The following is an 18662-nucleotide window of genomic DNA, read 5'->3' as shown; positions in this document are numbered from 1 at the left end:
ATCAGAAGGAAGGAAGATTGGAAATGGCAATTTCTTTTCATCCTCATTTCTAGGATCATCTCTGTAACGTTTGATTTTGCTTAACACGTTCTCCGTGAGTTTCTTATTTACTAATTTAGTTTCTTTTCGCGATTCCTTAATTGGTTCGCCGGCCGCGGTGGTCTCGCGGTTAAGGCGCTCAGTCCGGAACCGCGCGACTGCTACGGTCGCAGGTTCGAATCCTGCCTCGGGTATGGATGTGTGTGATGTCCTTAGGTTAGTTAGGTTTCAGTAGTTCTAAGTTCTAGGGGACTGATGACCACAGAAGTTAAGTCCCATAGTGCTCAGAGCCATTTGAACCTTAATTGGTTCTTCCTAAGCTTATTTTGGACTCTTAACATTTTGCTCATTACCGTGCAAAGTGCTTATATTAATGAGTTTGAGTATGCAGTAAAGACCGTATAATAAATTCGCTCACTCCTCAAGAAGACCGCTGACGACTCAAGAAGAATAGAATCAATTCATCACTATTAATGACGTCGTAGAGCAGAGCCTATCCTCAGCGACATAAATACTCCTCCACCCCCCCCCCCCCCCTCCACCAACAAGCTTTTGGCACTCGATTAGTACGTTCGATGCTGTTCGTGCCATTTGCACTCGATTTTAAGCTTATGGCGTAGTGACATCTCACGTGTGAGATTGTTCTAGTGTTGGTCTTGCAGTCGCTGTACTACGAGACGATCAGCGATCCGAAGCCATGGCAGATGCAGTCCAGCATCCAGTACTGACGTCAGCACAGCATCCTGCGCTGATGTATAGTCCGAGGGTCTACCAACGAGACTAAGGTCCACGACACAAGTAAGTTGCCCTAAACTCCAGCGTCACACGGGTCTGAAGGCCTACCGTACCGACGGGTCAGATCAGCTTTCAGCACGACTACACGGCATCTGACATCGCGGTCCGCCTAAGAGGAAAACGCGGGCACTGATCTGGCAGGTATTGAGTATTCTCTAAAACCGCTTGTGAGTCAAAATACACGTGCTGTGATCACCTCTATCTCCAAGCAGAGATGCCGTCGGGATGTGCCTAGCTCGTTAGTGGCCAACAAAACCACCACATCAGGGTGTTGTCCAACTCTACTCCGAGATGATACGGCGTCCTCGGAAACCATGAGTCTGCTATTGAATTCGGCCGATACTTCTACGGATTACGTAGCCACCATCTGGCGGAGAAGAAACAGCAACGACTTGCATTTTCAGTAATAAATGATACAATTTTGAATATTGTTTTATTGTGTCTAACGACGCCGCACGGGTCCCTGGTCTGCATCCTGACAAAGTAGTATGGGTTTCCACTCCGAACGAGGGCAGCCTCTAGAAATTGCTGTACATAAGTGCTCCAGACCCAGCGCCTGCCAGAGTTGGTTGCCCTACAACGATCCAGCATTCTAACATCAGCAACAGTGACAGAGCGTGAATCAAACAGAAACGCCGGCAGGTGTGGCAGAGCGGTTCTAGGCGCTTCAGTCTGGAACCGCGCGACCGCTACGGTCGCAGGTTCGAATACTGCCTCGGGCGTGGATGTGTGTGATGTCCTTAGGTTGGTTAGGTTTAAGTAGTTCTAAGTTCTAGGAGACTGATGACCTCAGATGCTGAGTCCCATAGTGCTCAGAGCCATTTTTTTTCAAACAGAAACTTTGATATTGCTTCTCAAAAGAAAAATAGTTTACTTTGCTGTGTCCAGGTTAGCACTTAGTCTTTGAAGTGACATTGTATAGACTGAGGGAAGCGAAATTTAACGAGAGAAGCAGCAGCATGTACTACTTGTAGAAAATACGATGACATGATAGACGATTCTTCAGAGTGTCGTTGGTTAATGGTTAGACGTAGGTATGAAATATAATTGTTTTATTTTTGCAACTGTTTGTTGTCAGAAGTAATACTAGTTGATTTGTGTTAAAGAGGAAAGGTAAAATTGCACAAACACTGGCAGCTAGTACTAGCTAGGCTACAGGCGCTCTTACGGAGCTGGTTTCTAAATTCTTGGAGGATAATGAACAGCAGAAAACACTTACCTAAAAGTTAACGCATCTAGTACAATCATTATTGACAGAACAACACCCTCAATGGGGTTTGTGTGAGACTGAAACGGTAATAAGTGCCTCTTCGTCATTCACTGTTCCTTCAACCGCAAATCTAGTTACTCCTTTGTCCGGGAAAACAACAGAGGACCTAACTGCATTTATAGGCGATGTATTATCCACAGCCGCTTTAAGTAGCTGGTCAGACAAATCATGCTTGCGGATGGCCAAGTTACGCATCACAGGCAAGGCAAAGAGCTACCTCTCGTGTTACGAAGTTCTGAATAAAGTATCCACACATGTAAGTTAGCAGAAGGTTTGCATCAGAGGTACAGAAAACAGAACACTACACGGTTTTTTATGCAGGAACTCAACAGATTAACACAAAAGGCGAATGAAACACAGAAATCGTTTTCTGACATAATAGGCAAAATTAATACACAGACTTACGAGTTGACGCGCAAGCCACATGGGGACGGCGTCTTGCTCAAAGAAACGGTAAATAGAGCGTCTGGTGTATTATTCAGCGGGTTCCAACCAGATTTTTTACGAAGGATGCGAATGGAACATTCTGAGGATTTAGTAATGGTATTCCACATTGTTACACATTTACAAGAAGTGGATAGTGCAACTAAGCGTACAGGACGGGAAAAGTTCAGATATAGTAGAGGATGTTGCCGTCGTGGTCAGCAGGGGCACTTAAAGAAACAACGTCACGAATGACAATGTTACACACATCAAAAAAGGTTTTGCATCACCTCGATTCCGAGAGTTCCGGGACCTGTGCAGAAAATTGGAATAGAGATCAACTTGAACCTCATTTCCGCCCTTTTTATTGCTCATGAAAACCATACATAGCAATGTTGTACCACCATACAGCGAGGCCTTCAGAGGTGGTGGTCCAGCTTACTGTACACACCGGTACCTCTAATACCCAGTAGCACGTCCTCTTGCATTGTTACATGCCTGTATTGATCATGGCATACTATCCAAAAGTTCATCAAGGCACTGTTGGTCCAGATTGTCCCACTCCTCAACGGCGATTCGGCATAGATCCCTCAGAGTGGTTGCTGGGTCACGTCGTCCATAAAAACCCCTTTTCAATCTATTCCAGGCATGTTCGATAGGGTTCATGTCTGGAGAACATGCTGGCCACTCTAGTCAAGCGATGTCGTTATCCTGAAGGAAGTCATTCACAGGATGTGCACGATGGGGGCGCGAATTGTCGTCCATGAATGCCACCCCAATATGCTGCCGATGTGGTTGCACTATCGGTCAGAGTATGGCATTCATGTATCGTACAGCCGCTACGGCGCCTTCCATGACCACCAGCGGCGTACGTCGGCCCCACATAATGCCACCCCAAAACAGCAGGGAACCTCCAACTTGCTGCACTCGCTGGACAGTGTGTCTAATGCTTTCAGCGTGACCGGGTTGCCTCCAAACATGTTTCAGAGGATTGTCTGATTGAAGGCACATGCGACAGTCGTCGGTGAAGAGAATGTGATGCCAGTCCTCAGCGGTCCATTCGGCATGCTGTTGGGCCCGTCTGTACCGCGTTGCATGGTGTCGTGGTTGCGAAGATCGACCTCGCCATGGACGTCGGGAGTGAAGTTGCATATCATGCAGCCTGTAGCGCACAGTTTGAGTCGTAACACGACGTCCTGTTGCTGCCCAAAAACCATTACTGAACATGGTGGCGTTGTTGTCATGGTTCCACCGAGCCATATTCCGCCTGAGCGAGACATGTCATCGACAGTTCCTGTCTCCCTGTATATCCTCCATGTCCGATCAACATCACTTTGGTCCACTTCCAGAAGCCTGGACACTTCCCTTGTTGAGAGCCCTTCCTGGCACAAAGTAACAATTCGGACGCGAACGAATCGCGGTATTGACCGTCTACGCATGGTTGAAGTACAGGCAACACTGTGTACCCCCTTCCCGGTGGAATGGCTGGAACTGATGGGCTGTCAGACCCCCTCCATCTAATAGGCGCTGCTCATCAATCGTTGTTTACATCTTTGGGCTGGTTTAGTGATATGTCTGAACAGTGAAAGGACTGTGTCAGTGATGCAATATCCACAGTCAACGTCTATCTTCAAGAGGTCTGGGGACCAGGGTGATGCAAAACTTTTTTAATGTATGTATAATGTCAACAGTACAGACCTGAGATTGTATATCTAGCAAATAAGACAAGTACTGTGCGAAAAGGAAACAGTTAAACGCCAACGGCAATGTCCCTCCCGTCGGGATGCATCCTCAATAAATCGCAGTAGTGTAAAACACGTACGCACAGACGGGTTGTTGCTTGACAGCTTGGATAAATAAGAAGAAGTATAAGTCTTTAGTAGATATTTTGGCACAAGTGTCGATTGTGAGTCTGGACCTCGTGGACAAGAGTAGAATGAAAAGGCCAAGCTACAGACTGCGCGTAACAGGAGATAACAGAATAGTTTCGGAGGGGAAAAACAGATCACGTTCAGAGCAGGAGACACATGGTTTCAGGAGAAAATGGAGGTGTTGCCGACTATGGGACAGGGATTTTCTGGAATACTCGCATTAGTCTTTCTGGTTAGGCATCATGCTAAAATCGACGTTTGGCAACAAACAATTGAACTCAACGGGGATTCGTTCGCGATGACTGCAAATGCTTGTGCTTCACCATGTACACCAGTTGCTAAGGTGCCACCAAATAAACTGTCTACAAGTACACTAAATGTCGTTTCGCAAGACAAGGGTAACCAGCAAGTACAGGAAAGCTAATTTGGGTTACGATAGATATCGATGTTTCACAACAAGTGTTTAATAGAATCGCTTTCCAAATGTTGGATGAACAGAGGAAGTACAAAATTTATAAAATATTAAATAAAAAGGACAAGCTCCCAAAACCTATAAACCATGGTACTACATTTGTTAATCGTATGCACTACTATCGCAGTAAATGACTTACTATTAGACCCTAATCTTGCCCACTGGGACAAATCAGAGTTAAGGAAGATATATTATTCAGGGAAGTCCCTGCTGAGAAATTCTACGTTCATGACCTACGCCACTACTTCAATGCGAGTGAATCCCTAGCTCCTGTGGACAGTTAACTAAATTGCTAGAACTGACGTTCTAGGAAAGCCATGCCACCATTAATCAACCCCAAATGAGGAACAGGACCCCTGGGATTCGAGGAGATATCACTATAATAATAATAGTAATAATACTAATAATAATAATAATAAGAAACCCCGTGGAGGCCCGGGAAAAGAATAGGCCTCCGGTATGTTCTGCCAGTCGTAAAAGGCGACGAAAAGAACAAACCACTAATAGGTCTAACCCCCTTTTAGTGTGATTAATTGGTTCAGGACAGAACTAATGAAGTCTCGGACAAGCGCTGTCATGGTCGGGTGCGACGCTTGAACCCTATGCCCATCCACAATGATAACGACACTGCTAGCCACACGGAAAATGATTTAAATCCAAAGAGAGGTGTTTTGCAAGATATGCTTCCTGCAACCACTCTACAAGGAAAACAAAGACAGAGGATGAGATGGTCAGATGAAGTTAACAGACACCTCATGTTCTGTTATTAGCATGCAACAAACTTAGGAACCAACACAATTGGTTACAGATCACAAGTATACACAACATTTATTACCAGATACCCAGAATTAAATTTTTTAACACAACAACGACTAGCTGATCAGATCCGTGTAGTAATAAAAAATAACAGGATGCCCCAGTCAGAATGAGAAAACATCGAACAATAAGTACAACAAACACTGGAACAAAATAATGTGCAATCAGAAGAAGAAGAAAATACAGTAATGGACTCAAACATCCCAGAGCAAACAAACAAAGAACAACGCGCATCAATTAAACAATCAGAGGAAAACGAAATCTTAAGACAGCCACCAGAACAAGCACAAATAGAACATGAAGTGACACACATGTTAGATATAGAAGAAAAATTCCAGCTGACATATATAGAATACAAAGACACAAATACAGACATTAGACCATTCTTGCATAGACCACCAAATAACCGACAAGTCGAAACAACAATAAAAACTATCAACACAATCATACACAACAAATTAAATGAAAACACAACTATGGAAGAGTTACAACTACTGGTTTATATAGGAGCACTCACTACACTAAATATACACACTAGGCAGAGATCAGAACCAACCAACACACAGAAGAAACCCACAAAACCAGCATGGCAACACAGGCTACGGATCAGAATAGAAAAACTGAGAAAAGACATTGGACAGCTAACACAATTTATAAGAAATGAAATATCAAACACAAAACGAAAAAGGTTAGGTAAAATCTCACAACAAGAAGCGATAGAGCAATTGGACGAAAAGAAGCAGAAATTACAAGCATTGGCCAAACGACCTAGCAGAAAACAGAAGGAAACAAAATCAAACATTCAACACCAACCAAAAGAAATTTTACCAGACAATAGATAACACACACATTAAAATAGACAATCCACCAAAAATAACAGACGTGGAACACTTCTGGAGCAACATATGGTCAAGTACAGTATAACATAACAGACATGTACAGTGGATACAAGCAGAAACAGAAACATACAAGGTGATACCACAAATGCCTGATGTGCTAATTTTGCAACATGAAGTCTTCCGAGCAATTAATTCTACGCAAAATTGGAAAGCCCCTGGAAAAGATAAAATAGCAAATTTCTGGCTAAAGAAGTTCACCTCAACACATTCTCATCTAACTAAATTATTTAGAACACTCAATACACTTACACGATCACAATGTCACAAATACAGAATACATCACATACATTCAGCAACAGAAAGATTCACATTAAGCAGAAAGGAAGGAGGAGGGGAATTTATCGACATAAAAAACCTACATTATGGACCGGTAGACAATGTAAGAAAATTCTTTATAGCACGAGCAGAAACTAGCAAAATACACAAAGCAATCACTCATATAAATACATCGGCTACACCATTGCAATTTCATAACCACTTCTACAACCCTTTAGATCACATAACATCAACAGATACGAAGAAAGTACATTGGAAAAAGAAAACGCTACATGGCAAGCACCCCTATCATCTACACAGCCACACATCGATCAAGACGCATCCAACACATGGCTAAGAAAAGGCAATATATACAGTGAGACGGAATGATTCATGACTGCAATACAGGATCAAACCATAAACACCAGATATTACAGCAAGCATATTATTAAAGATCCCAGTACCACAACAGATAAATGCAGACTTTGCAAACAACAAATAGAAACAGTAGATCACATCACAAATGGATGTACAATACTAGCAAATACAGAATATACCAGAAGACGTGACAATGTAGCAAAAATGATACATCAACAACTTGCCATACAACATAAACTAATAAAACAACACGTTCTCACATACAAGTATGCACCGAGAAATGTACTGGAGAATGATGAATACAAATTATACTGGAACAGAACCATTATAACAGATAAAACAACATCACATAACAAACCTGACATCATACTCACCAATAATAAGAAGAAATTAACACAACTAATCGAAATATCCATACCCAATACAACAAATATACAGAAGATAACAGGAGAAAAAATTGAAAAATACACCCAACTGGCTGAGGAAGTCAAGGACATGTGGCATCAGGATAAAGTTGAGATTATACCTATTATACTATCAACTACAGGAGTCATACCATACAATATCCACCATTACATCAACGCAATACAGCTACGTCCAAACGTATATATACAACTACAGAAATCCGTAATTATTGGTACATGTTCAATTACCCAAAAGTTCCTAAATGCAATGTAACATATACTGTACAGTTAAAGGAAGTCACGCTTGATTAAGGTCCGCGTCACTTTCCATTTTTAACCAGACATAGCGTCTGAGAAAGGAAAGAAATAATAATAATAATAACCACAGTGATAATGGGAATATATTCAGCTCAAGTCACCATAGTCAGGGAAGAATTGTCCCACAGGGAAGAGTAGATACAACACTAGGTCTGTGGTCCTGCAAAATAATCTGAGTGCAAACAGTTCATCGAACAAGTGACGTACAGCACTGGTGGTATATGTGGAGTTTCGTAAAATGAAGGAGGGTGCAACTAGCGTTTTTGAAGTGGTTCAACTAGAGGACATAAGGAACGTATTATTTGAAGACAACAAGGCCATTTAATATTCTGTTGTTCTTTCTGTTATTACTGTTTGGATTGGTAATGTTAGTCTTATGTTCTAAATCGGGGAAGCCTTGTTTCTGTCGTCAGCGAATAGCTTTTGGTCTGTGTGAAGATGTTTCAGTCTGGGCAATGCTCCCACTACAGTGGATGAAGGTTGTGGGAGCAGATCTGGTGAAGAGTGTGGAAGCAAGCTCAAAGACAATAACTGTTGGACTTTCTGTGCCAGTGGCACAAGTAGTGGCGAATTTCTGATAGCGCCAGTGTTTACAACAGATGCAGTTCTAAGGTGCAGATTTTTTAAAGTGAGTGCCAAGCTGTGTCGAATTTCAATGGTGAAAATGTATAAGTGAAGATGAATGGTGTATACACATATTTTAAGTTTGAGTATTGGATTTTGAAGCAAGAGTCCAAAACCAGTTGTCTGAGATTTCTCGCTCCATCCAGGTCGTGGACTGAGCTGGCGTTTTTCGATTGTGGTACAGGTGCCGTCAGAATGCGATACTGTGAGTACAAACAATCTGCCGCCGCGCTGAAAACGATAGAGAACAAATTTTATAAGGTTCAAGATTTCTCTCCCCCCCCCCCTCCAATGCAAACGCGCAGGAAATTATCGAGATTGTCCAGTATAAATCTAGAAATGTCGCTGACATACCAGAGACAATCACAAATTTCCGATATGAGTGCACTGTGAAAGAACACAAAAATGTTTTTAGCAAACATTACCCTATTTCGCTGGTACACAAAGAAAAAGTGGAAATATTCTGGCGCCCGCATCTCGTGGTCGTGCGGTAGCGTTCTCGCTTCCCACGCCCGGGTTCCCGGGTTCGATTCCCGGCGGGGTCAGGGATTTTCTCTGCCTCGTGATGGCTGGGTGTTGTGTGCTGTCCTTAGGTTAGTTAGGTTTAAGTAGTTCTAAGTTCTAGGGGACTTATGACCACAGCAGTTGAGTCCCATAGTGCTCAGAGCCATTTGAACCATTTGAAATATTCTGGCAATTTTGGAACAAGGAATGATTGAACCAGCAGTGAGTTCTTACTACAGTACCTTGCTAGTACTTCTGCAGTACTATGGATCATTAAGACTGATGCTTGATTCAAGACAAATTAACACTATTATTTTGTCACTGATGGCTAGACCTCAGAGTTTAGATGAGTTACAACAATAGCTTCACAGTGTGAAAGTCCTTTATTCAGAAGATTTACGAGCTAGCTACCGGCAAATGTTGCTCCTCCCTGCACGTCGACAGTATACCCTTTTGTTTGCTTCAGAATATGTTAACCAGTTCTGCAAACTCCCGTTTGGATTGAATGTTTCGTCTGTCACTATGCTTCATGGACTTAGCACCATTCCTTCCGATAGTTTAAAGAAAAGAGTCACATTCTTTGTTAATGATATCTTAATTGCTGAAGAGTCTTGGTCAGCCCAAAATGGTGTTCTGAGTATTGCTTTGCAAGTATAACTTGATTCTCATGTTACTGTAGACTTGAAAAAGCCAGAGTTTGGAGAGTCAGATATTAAATTTCATAGATATGGTCTACTATTTCCAGTGAAGCTATTCGTCCTGATATGCAAAAGCTGAAAGCATCAAAGACTTTGTTATTCTTATGACGAAACGCCAATTGAGAGCCTTCTTAAGTTTTACTAATTCCTACTGGCGTATCTCCATGATATGTCCATTCCTATTCTGTGTGAGTTGACAGAAGAGAATGTGGTATGGATAACAGGGCACAACCACACTTCAAAATGTTAAGAATGCTATTCTTTCTGCTTCACTGCTATCGCTTCCCAAGTTGTCTAATAATTTTTGTATCTCTAATAGCATCTCAAAAACGGGTTTTGGCATACACCTATTCCAAGACGCCCCGTACATACTTATAGCATGGTTTATTTATTTATAAAATGAATGTGGAACATTTGATGTTATCAAACATGGATCGGGAACTTATTTATGTGTTTACTTCAACAAACAAGCACGTCTGCAGTGCACACAAACATCGCACGTTTTGGCCTTCGTAATCGCGTCTGCAGAGTATTTGCTTATTTTATCGTTGAACCCTTGGTTTCGGTTTGCACAATGATCAAGTTAGTGTCCTTCCTGACAGCAAAATTTCATTTTCCAAGTAAATCGTCAAGAATATTACCCTATGCTTCCTAGACTCGCTGCGATTTATGCGTGCACCACTCCAGAAACTTGCTGAAACCATGTATGAAGAGGAAATACACCTCACTTGAGCTGGACTTCCTAATGATCCTAAATTTCAGCCTGTGACGAATAAAGGGACTCTCCCCACAGGAGTAACTGTATTCGATGCAGAAACTCAATAAAACCACATTGTCTGATATAGCTGTATTCCCAGTACTCTTACAGGCAATGCCTTAACGGATGTGGAGTACGAACATGCAGCCAGTTTTTGGCAGATGTTCAACACCTCTGATTCAGGGGGCTATGCTAGACTGTTTTGGACATGGACATGCATTTACTCGGTGATATTGTCGAGAAATTTGAGACTGCATACATGGAAACATGCATGCTCCAACCTGCTTTCTGTAAGTATTACACCATGTCAAGGCTTTCGTAGTATACCATGCTCAAAAACATGGAAGTCAACATCAAACTGTTAACCAATGTCGAAATGATGCTATTTTTCGAGTGTGTGATTCACGTTGGGCTTGGCCAATATGTTCATAGGAAGCCAAGGCAAGTAATATACAAATGGGTGAAAAGTTCAACAAAATATCCGACGATGTGAGTTACATCCTGTAAGTGGATGTAAGCAATTTATAAGGGCATGCCATGCAGTAATATTTGCTAATTAGAGGGTCTGAATGTCAGTCTGATAAAGAAGTCATCAGTTAGATAATTTCACAGATGTGGCACTGAATTTTAGTGTTGGCTATGCTGATGAGGTGTGACGTGACATATACTAATGCTTTGTATGATGTGCACAGCAATTTACCACTGTGTCTGCAGCACTGTGGTATGTGCGCGGACCTAACTAAACCACGCGCGCCCTGTCGTCGCTCAGCCCGGCCGCACATGCGCGATGGTCGGCCTTAGCTTCACGTCGCGGCCGCCGGAGGTTCATGGCGTTATCTCCGGCCGAAGACGTCGCCCTATTCAATAGTTCTTGCCTGCAGCTCCCTCTATGGCCACAAGATATAACGGCAGCACAGACCTGACGCCACGGCCCCTCGCTCTTGCTCGCTCGCTGTGTTAATATCGAAATGTTACCGTATAGATCTTACACTACTGGCCATTAAAATTGCTACACCACGAAGATGACGTGCTACAGACGCGAAATTTAACCGACAGGAAGAAGATGCTGTGATATGCAAATGATTAGCTTTTCAGAGCATTCATACAAGGTTGGCACCGGTGGCGACACCTACAACGTGCTGACATGAGGAAATTTCCCAACCGATTCCTCATACACAAACAGCAGTTGACCGGCGCTGACTGGTGAAACGTTGTTGTGATGCCTCGTGTAAGGAGGAGAAATGCGTACCATCACGTTTCCGACTTTGATAAAGCCTATCGCCTATCCCGATTGTAGTTTATCGTATCGCGATATTGCTGCTCGCGTTGGTCGAGACCCAATGACTGTTAGCAGAATCGATGGATTCAGGAGGGTAATACGGAACGCCGTGCTGGATCCCGACGGCCTCGTATCACTAGCAGTCGAGATGACAGGCATCTTACCCGCATGGCTGTAACTGATCGTGCAGCCACGTCTCGATCCCTGAGTCAAAAGATGGGGGCGTTTGCAAGACAACAACCATCTGCACGAACAGTTCGACGACGTTTGCAACAGCATGGACTATCGCTCGGAGACCATGGCTGGGGTTACCCTTGACGCTGCATCACAGACAGGAGCGCCTGCGATGGTGTACTCAACTACGAACCTGGGTGCGCGAAAGGCAAAACGTCATTTTTTCGGATGAATCCAGGTTCTGTTTACAGCATCATGATGGTCGCATCCGTGTTTGGCGACATCGCGGTGAACGCACATTGGAAGCGAGTATTCGTCATCGCCATACTGGCGTATCACGCGGCGTGATGGTATGGGGTGTCATCAGTTACACGTCTCTGTCACCTCTTGTTCGCATTGACGGCACTTTGAACAGTGGACGTTACATTTCAGATGCGTTACAACCCGTGGCTCTACCCTTCATTCGATCCCTACGAAACCCTACATTTCAGCAGGATAATGCACGACCGCATGTTGCAGGTCCTGTACGGGCCTTTCTGGATACAGAAAATGTTCGACTGCTGCCCTGGGCAGCACATTCTCCAGATCTCTCACCAATTGCAAACGTCTGGTCAATGGTGGCCGAGCAACTGGCTCGTCACTATACGCCAGTCATACTCTTGATGAACTGTGGTATCGTGTTGAAGCTGCATGGGCAGTTGTACCTGTACACGCCATCCACGCTGTGTTTGACTCAATGCCCAGGCGTATCAAGGCCGTTATTAAGGCCAGAGGTGGTTGTTCTTGGTACTGATTTCTCAGGATCTGTGTACCCAAATTGCGTGAAAATGTAATCACATGTCAGTTCTAGTATAATATATTTGTCCAATAAACCCCTATATCATCTCCATATCTTCTTGGTGTACCAATCTTAATGGCCACTAGTGTATATGACAACCTTGGGCTTAGAACTAAGTTACGATTTGGATTGCACTGTGGATTTGTGAATTTTATTGTGAACTTAATTACGTAGCGACTTGCTGTGAGAGCAATAGACGGTGCCTGCTTAAGTGTGTAGAATAAAGATAAGTAATCTTCCTGATCGCTGGCGCCTTACTGTGAGACTGATCTTTTCTCGACCATCAGATCTTGTGTCACACCCCGGTCACGTTCTGCTACCAAATCTAGCTTACGTTAACCACTCCAGGCATACATAAAACACTCAGTAACAAATAGCAATGTTCACACTGTAATAATTCAGATGCCATTGCTGTCTTTTAATGTATGGGTCAATTTTTATATCGATAAGCAGCTTATGTTAATGGGCACTACAGTTAGCATTTAGTCTTCACACCAGAAATACTATGGTGCTGCATTCTTAAGTCATGGCTTGTGATCGTGTTCGTAAGATAAATGACTTCTATGATGGCAGCCATTTGACTTTATTCAATATACTTCAGCATGTGATGTAACAAGATTCATTATACCATATGAAGAAGACAATTTTAAAATTGTTGAAACCTGTGTCAGGGATTCCAATAAACCTTTATTTGCAACTGACTGGCTGTCTTCTTTCTTCAACGCCTCCACATTTGTCAGAAAATTACTCTGAAACACAATTTAAGTTCAGCACATAGTATTTTATCAAATGCAAATGCAGCAATGTGTTACCCTACACCAATGTTTTTATGCATGTGTTTGCTTATCTTTATCAGATCATTTCGATTTTCAGTGTAGTCTGCAAAACCTTCATTTGCAGTATACGCTATATTGTGTTCTTTGCAAGCTTTGTCCTACAGATTGATATGCTTACCATCATGCACTAGTCTATTTTCCGTCTTTCTTTCCTGACCACAGTAGTTATAAGTAGCAATTTATACTCCTACAGCTCAGTTGTCTAGAATACTTACACCACCACGTACAGTGTGCTTTCCAGCACGCACGCTAGAAAAATGGTTCAAATGGCTCTGATCACTATGGGACTTAACATCTGAGGTCATCAGTCACCTAGAACGTAGAACAACTTAAAGCTAACTAACCTACGGACATCACACACTTCCATGCCCGAGGCAGGATTCGAACCTGCGACTGTAGCAGCAGTGGGGTTCCGGAATGAAGCGCTTCGAACCACTCGGCCACCGCGGCCGACCGCACGCTAGAGCACTGCGTGGTTGGTGGGCTTTGGCGTTATTATAAGCCCAGCTGTTATGCAGTCAAGTGAAGCTAACCCTTTGACTAATGCCTCGTTCCCCCCCGCACTTTATGATCTACTCTATGAGAAACATATCTGAAACTGAGTTCTCTGTAAATCCTCTGTAAAATAAACTTCAATTAGTTCATGACCCCCACCATCCTTTAAGATGAAATTTCTCGGGTATGTTTATTCAATTTAGTAAATTGTAAATATCTCAGTGGACCAGTTACGTAGGTACAGTTTCTCGAATTCCCTTTTGTATTTTGAAATACGTGCTACACCACCTGCATTAAACATCTGTATGCTTGAATCCAACGTTTTAATACAGTTGTGGACTATATTTATACGCTCATTATCATTAATGTCAATTGGCTTTATTTTCATTGTTCTGTATGCAGTTCTGTTGCAATGTTCCAGACTTTCGTACGATGCTCGAAGATTAAAATGTATCCACATATAGCTTTTTATCATTTTGTTCAAACGTTCGCCGGCTGAAGTGGCCGTGCGGTTCTTGGCGCTGCAGTCTGGAACCACGAGACTGCTACAGTCGCAGGTTCGAATCCTGCCTCGGGCATGGATGTGTGTGATGTTCTTAGGTTAGTGAGGTTTAACTAGTTCTAAGGTCTAGGGGACTAATGACCCCAGAAGTTGAGTCCCATAGTGCTCAGAGCCATTTGAACCATTTTTTCAAACGTTCGGCAATACTTACTTTCATGTGGAAGAATGTCGAGTGCTGGTGCATTCCATACCCCTCCATTAACACCCTGAAACACCTTTTATAAAACTCAACACGGTAGTGGATTTGAAGGTTTACAGAACAGTGATTCATCAACATCAGCAACAGCTGATCCATCACCTGTGCAACTGCCTCCTCAATTTTCGCTTTTACTGGTAACATCCAAATAAATTTCGGAAGTGTATCATTGATCACTATAATAAATTTGAAACCTTTACTCTCTGGTGAATATTACTTTATATCTACAGAATCAAACTGCCATAAGCTGTACAAGATAGTACTACAACATGTACATGCGAGAATGTTTTGATTGGTGGTTTGTGGCATTCTTGAACGATTTGTATCCATAATTATTCAATGATGCTGCCTACTCTAATCAAGGGCTTTCCCCAGGGGCGCCACCCAGTTACTGAGAAGGCCATCTTGGATCACAGCTGGTCAGGGGCGAATCCAGGATCTCGGTCAGGGGGGGGACAAATTTTTTGGTACCTGCCTTCCAAAATATCTTTTCCAAATAAAAGCATTAATACTCTATATATGCACACACACAAACACACACACACACACACACACACACACACACACACACACACACACACACACACACACATATATATATATATATATATATATATATATATATTCTGCTTTTAGTTTAATTGTGTATCGCTATGTGTTAAGTGTGTTTAATGAAATAACTTACTGCATTACCTAAAAAATATTCTTCAAATACGAGACGTGCACTTGAAAAACTCCGTGTTTGTCTGCTAATGGCCGGCCGGTGCGGCCGTGCGGTTCTAGGCGCTTCAGTCTGGAACCGCGTGACCGCTACGGCCGCAGGTTCGAATCCTGCCTCGGACATGGATGAGTGTGATGTCCTTAGGTTAGTTAGGTTTAAGTAGTTCTAAGTTCTAGGGGACTGATGACCTAAGATGTTAAGTCCCATAGTGCTCAGAGCCATTTGAATCATTTTTGTCTCCTAATGTAAAATAATCTATAAAATGCTAATGTTCGTTTCCATTCTTAAATCTTCGAAATTAGTTCACCAATTGCTTTCATATGACAGAATGTTGCCATCGGATTCGCGCATGTGTTTATACGCAGCAATGACGAAACGACTGCGAAAAGTTATAATAGGGTATTTGACTGTGTTCAGGAAATCATCTTATATTGTTAATTACGTCAGTATCTGTTGAATCTGCTGACCGTAACATTTATATTCTTACTGTATGAGAGAATGGATTGTGAATGAATCCACAGACGTTATTTTCGTGTACATTATTACATTTGGCTAATTAATGTTTGTTCACATTCCGCATCAAAAGTGAAAAGAAAGCCAAAATGGGGGAGAAGCGTTCATCCAGATCGAAAACGTGCAATTGCAGAATAAAAGGGACTGTCGTAAGGTTCTCACTATTTGCAACTAATGAGAATATTTTTAAGTATTCCTTCGGTGTTCATCGCTTAATTATCAACACCATCTCTTTGCAAACTGCCACTGGAAACAAAATCTTACATACGCACTGCAGGGAAAGTGCTAAAAAAGGGACACAGATCGCTCATGCCTCAGCGAATATTATCATTTTATTCGTAAGTATAGTTGTTTCTTCTGTAGTTTATTCACTAAATGGAAGAGGCTTCAAGGTCTCTTTTTGAATTGTTACATGAAAGTGCGTGCCATTGTTTACATCTTAGACTTCAAGTAAAACATACTAGATAGGCCGACGAAATCAGCCTCTAAAACAGTCGGAAAAAAAAGATTAGTGACGCACCAGGGGTGGGGGGGGGGGCAATTACCCCATTGCCCCCCCTCCCCCCATCCCCCCCCTTGATCCGCCCCTGCAGCTGATGCTGGGAGTTCTAATGCCCCAAGAATAAGGCCAGCTACCCCTCGGCATGTGTAGGAAGGTAGCAGTTCAGGCATCAGAAGTGTCATCCTTGGTTTACCAGGGGGCTCTCCCAAAAAGGTACCTGACGACCCAAACATATCAGATTTGCTACAGCATTGTCTCTAAAGCACATACTGGGGCTTATGTAATTATTTTGCGCAGTGTATCCTTAACGCTGTAAACAGTAGAGATTCTTTAAGGCGGTACAAATACATAAGACAGTGTGAATAGAATTTAAAACAGACCAAAACTTACTTTAGTCAAAAAAATGATGTAAAGAAATGGATGAAGGGGAAAATAAAGCACAATGAAGAGACACAGGTGGCTCAGCTTCAGAGACTGCCATGCTACTGCGGTGAGTGTACGTACCTTCTGCAGGAACATAGAGGCGCGCACATCATTGCGCCGTGCTTCGAGCACGGAATAGTGAGCGCCCTGGAGTGTCTCGCGCAGGTGTGCCGCCTGCTGCAGGTCCCTGTCGGCGGCGTTGCGCAGCGCTGTCAGTTGTTCCGTGCGCTCCTGCACGTGTTCCGCCAGCTTGACGCCGTCGGCCGCCAGCTGTTCGTAGGCTGCCACAGAGCGATTAAGCCCGAACGCCTCCAGCTCGGCGACCTGTCGCTTGGCGCTCTCCATCTCGTTCTCGGCGCGCATGTGCAGCAGACGCTCCTGTCGCAGTCGCGTCAGCTGTGGCCACACGCGCTTCAGCATTCGCTCCGCCTCCTGTCACATGACGTGTCGAGAAAAGTCGCAGCCGTGCCAGTGACACTGTGTGAATGTACGAGGGGCGTTCAGAAAGTAAGCTCCGATCGGTCGCGAAATGGAAACGACTATGAAAATCCGATAAAGCTTTGCACAGATGTGTTGGGTAGTGTCTCTAGTATAACCCCAGTTAGCATCACGTCGCTCTTCTCATTTCTGAGCTCGCAGTGAGTGCGTAAAGATGTCTAGAAAATAGTGTCTGCCACCAAGTACGAGGGCCTGTTGAGAAATTTCGCCTGAAGCTATGCAGCTAACATTACATAACTGTCGTGCTGTTTCTTCTTCAAGACAATTCTCAGCCGCATTCTGCAGGGGCAATGAAGATGCTCCTGCATCGTTTTCAAATGGAAATGTGAGATTACCCACAATACAGTCCGCAATTGTCTCCCCCTGAGTTTCATCTCTGGTCACATGAACCGCTGTCTTTGAAGACAACATTTTGACACAGACAACGAGGTGTAGGCCAGCGTGGAGAATTGGCGGAAAGCACTGGCGGCTGCTTTCTATGATGAGGCTATTGAAAAGTTGGTACAACGCTATGACAAAAGTCTAAGTCAGAACGGCGACTACGTAGAGAAGTAGCTGAAAGGTGTAGCTAATTGTTACAAGTAAAACATTTCTGATGTTCACTGTGGTTTCAATTTGGCAATCAATCGGAGCTTACTTTCTGAACAGGCCACGTATATTACATTTACTCATTCATTTGCTTATTTACACTGCTGGTCATAATACTGAAAAACAAGGAAGCTTAAAAACAAAAACATTCAGCTTATTGTGAATGTGCAGTATTGTAAGATGAATGCTTGATTAAATTTTGAGGGGTGCAAACTTTAGTACACAGATCCGCCACTTCTGGCAACAACAATCACTCCATCCTATCTGAGCATGAAGTTAAACTGAGTTTGGCTGCCGTGCGGGTTTAGCCGAGCGGTCTTAGGCGCTGCAGTCGTGGACTGTGCGGCTGATCCCGGTGGAGGTTCGAGTCCTCCCTCGGGCATGGGTGTGTGTATTTGTCCTTAGGACAATTTAGGTTAAGTAGTGGGTAAGCTTAGGAACTGATGACCTTAGCAGGTAAGTCCCATAAGATTTCACACACATTTGATTTTTGAGTTTGGCTGACAGATAAGAT

At 43.2% G+C, this 18662-nt stretch overlaps 1 protein-coding gene across 1 annotated transcript in view; it reads right to left on the bottom strand.

The window, feature by feature from the left end:
* The window catches only part of LOC126419631 (coiled-coil domain-containing protein 96-like), a 198968-nt gene that overhangs the window by 15134 nt on the left and 165172 nt on the right, over positions 1–18662 (bottom strand). Inside the window, exon 8 of the mRNA XM_050086820.1 lies at positions 17144–17494. Coding sequence (XP_049942777.1) covers positions 17144–17494 — 351 coding nt within the window. The remainder of the gene's footprint in view (positions 1–17143; positions 17495–18662) is intronic.

Source organism: Schistocerca serialis, chromosome 9 (genome assembly GCF_023864345.2).
Source record: "Schistocerca serialis cubense isolate TAMUIC-IGC-003099 chromosome 9, iqSchSeri2.2, whole genome shotgun sequence".
In the NCBI taxonomy this organism is placed as follows: Eukaryota; Metazoa; Arthropoda; class Insecta; order Orthoptera; family Acrididae; genus Schistocerca; species Schistocerca serialis.
This window is presented reverse-complemented; position numbering and strand designations above follow the sequence as displayed.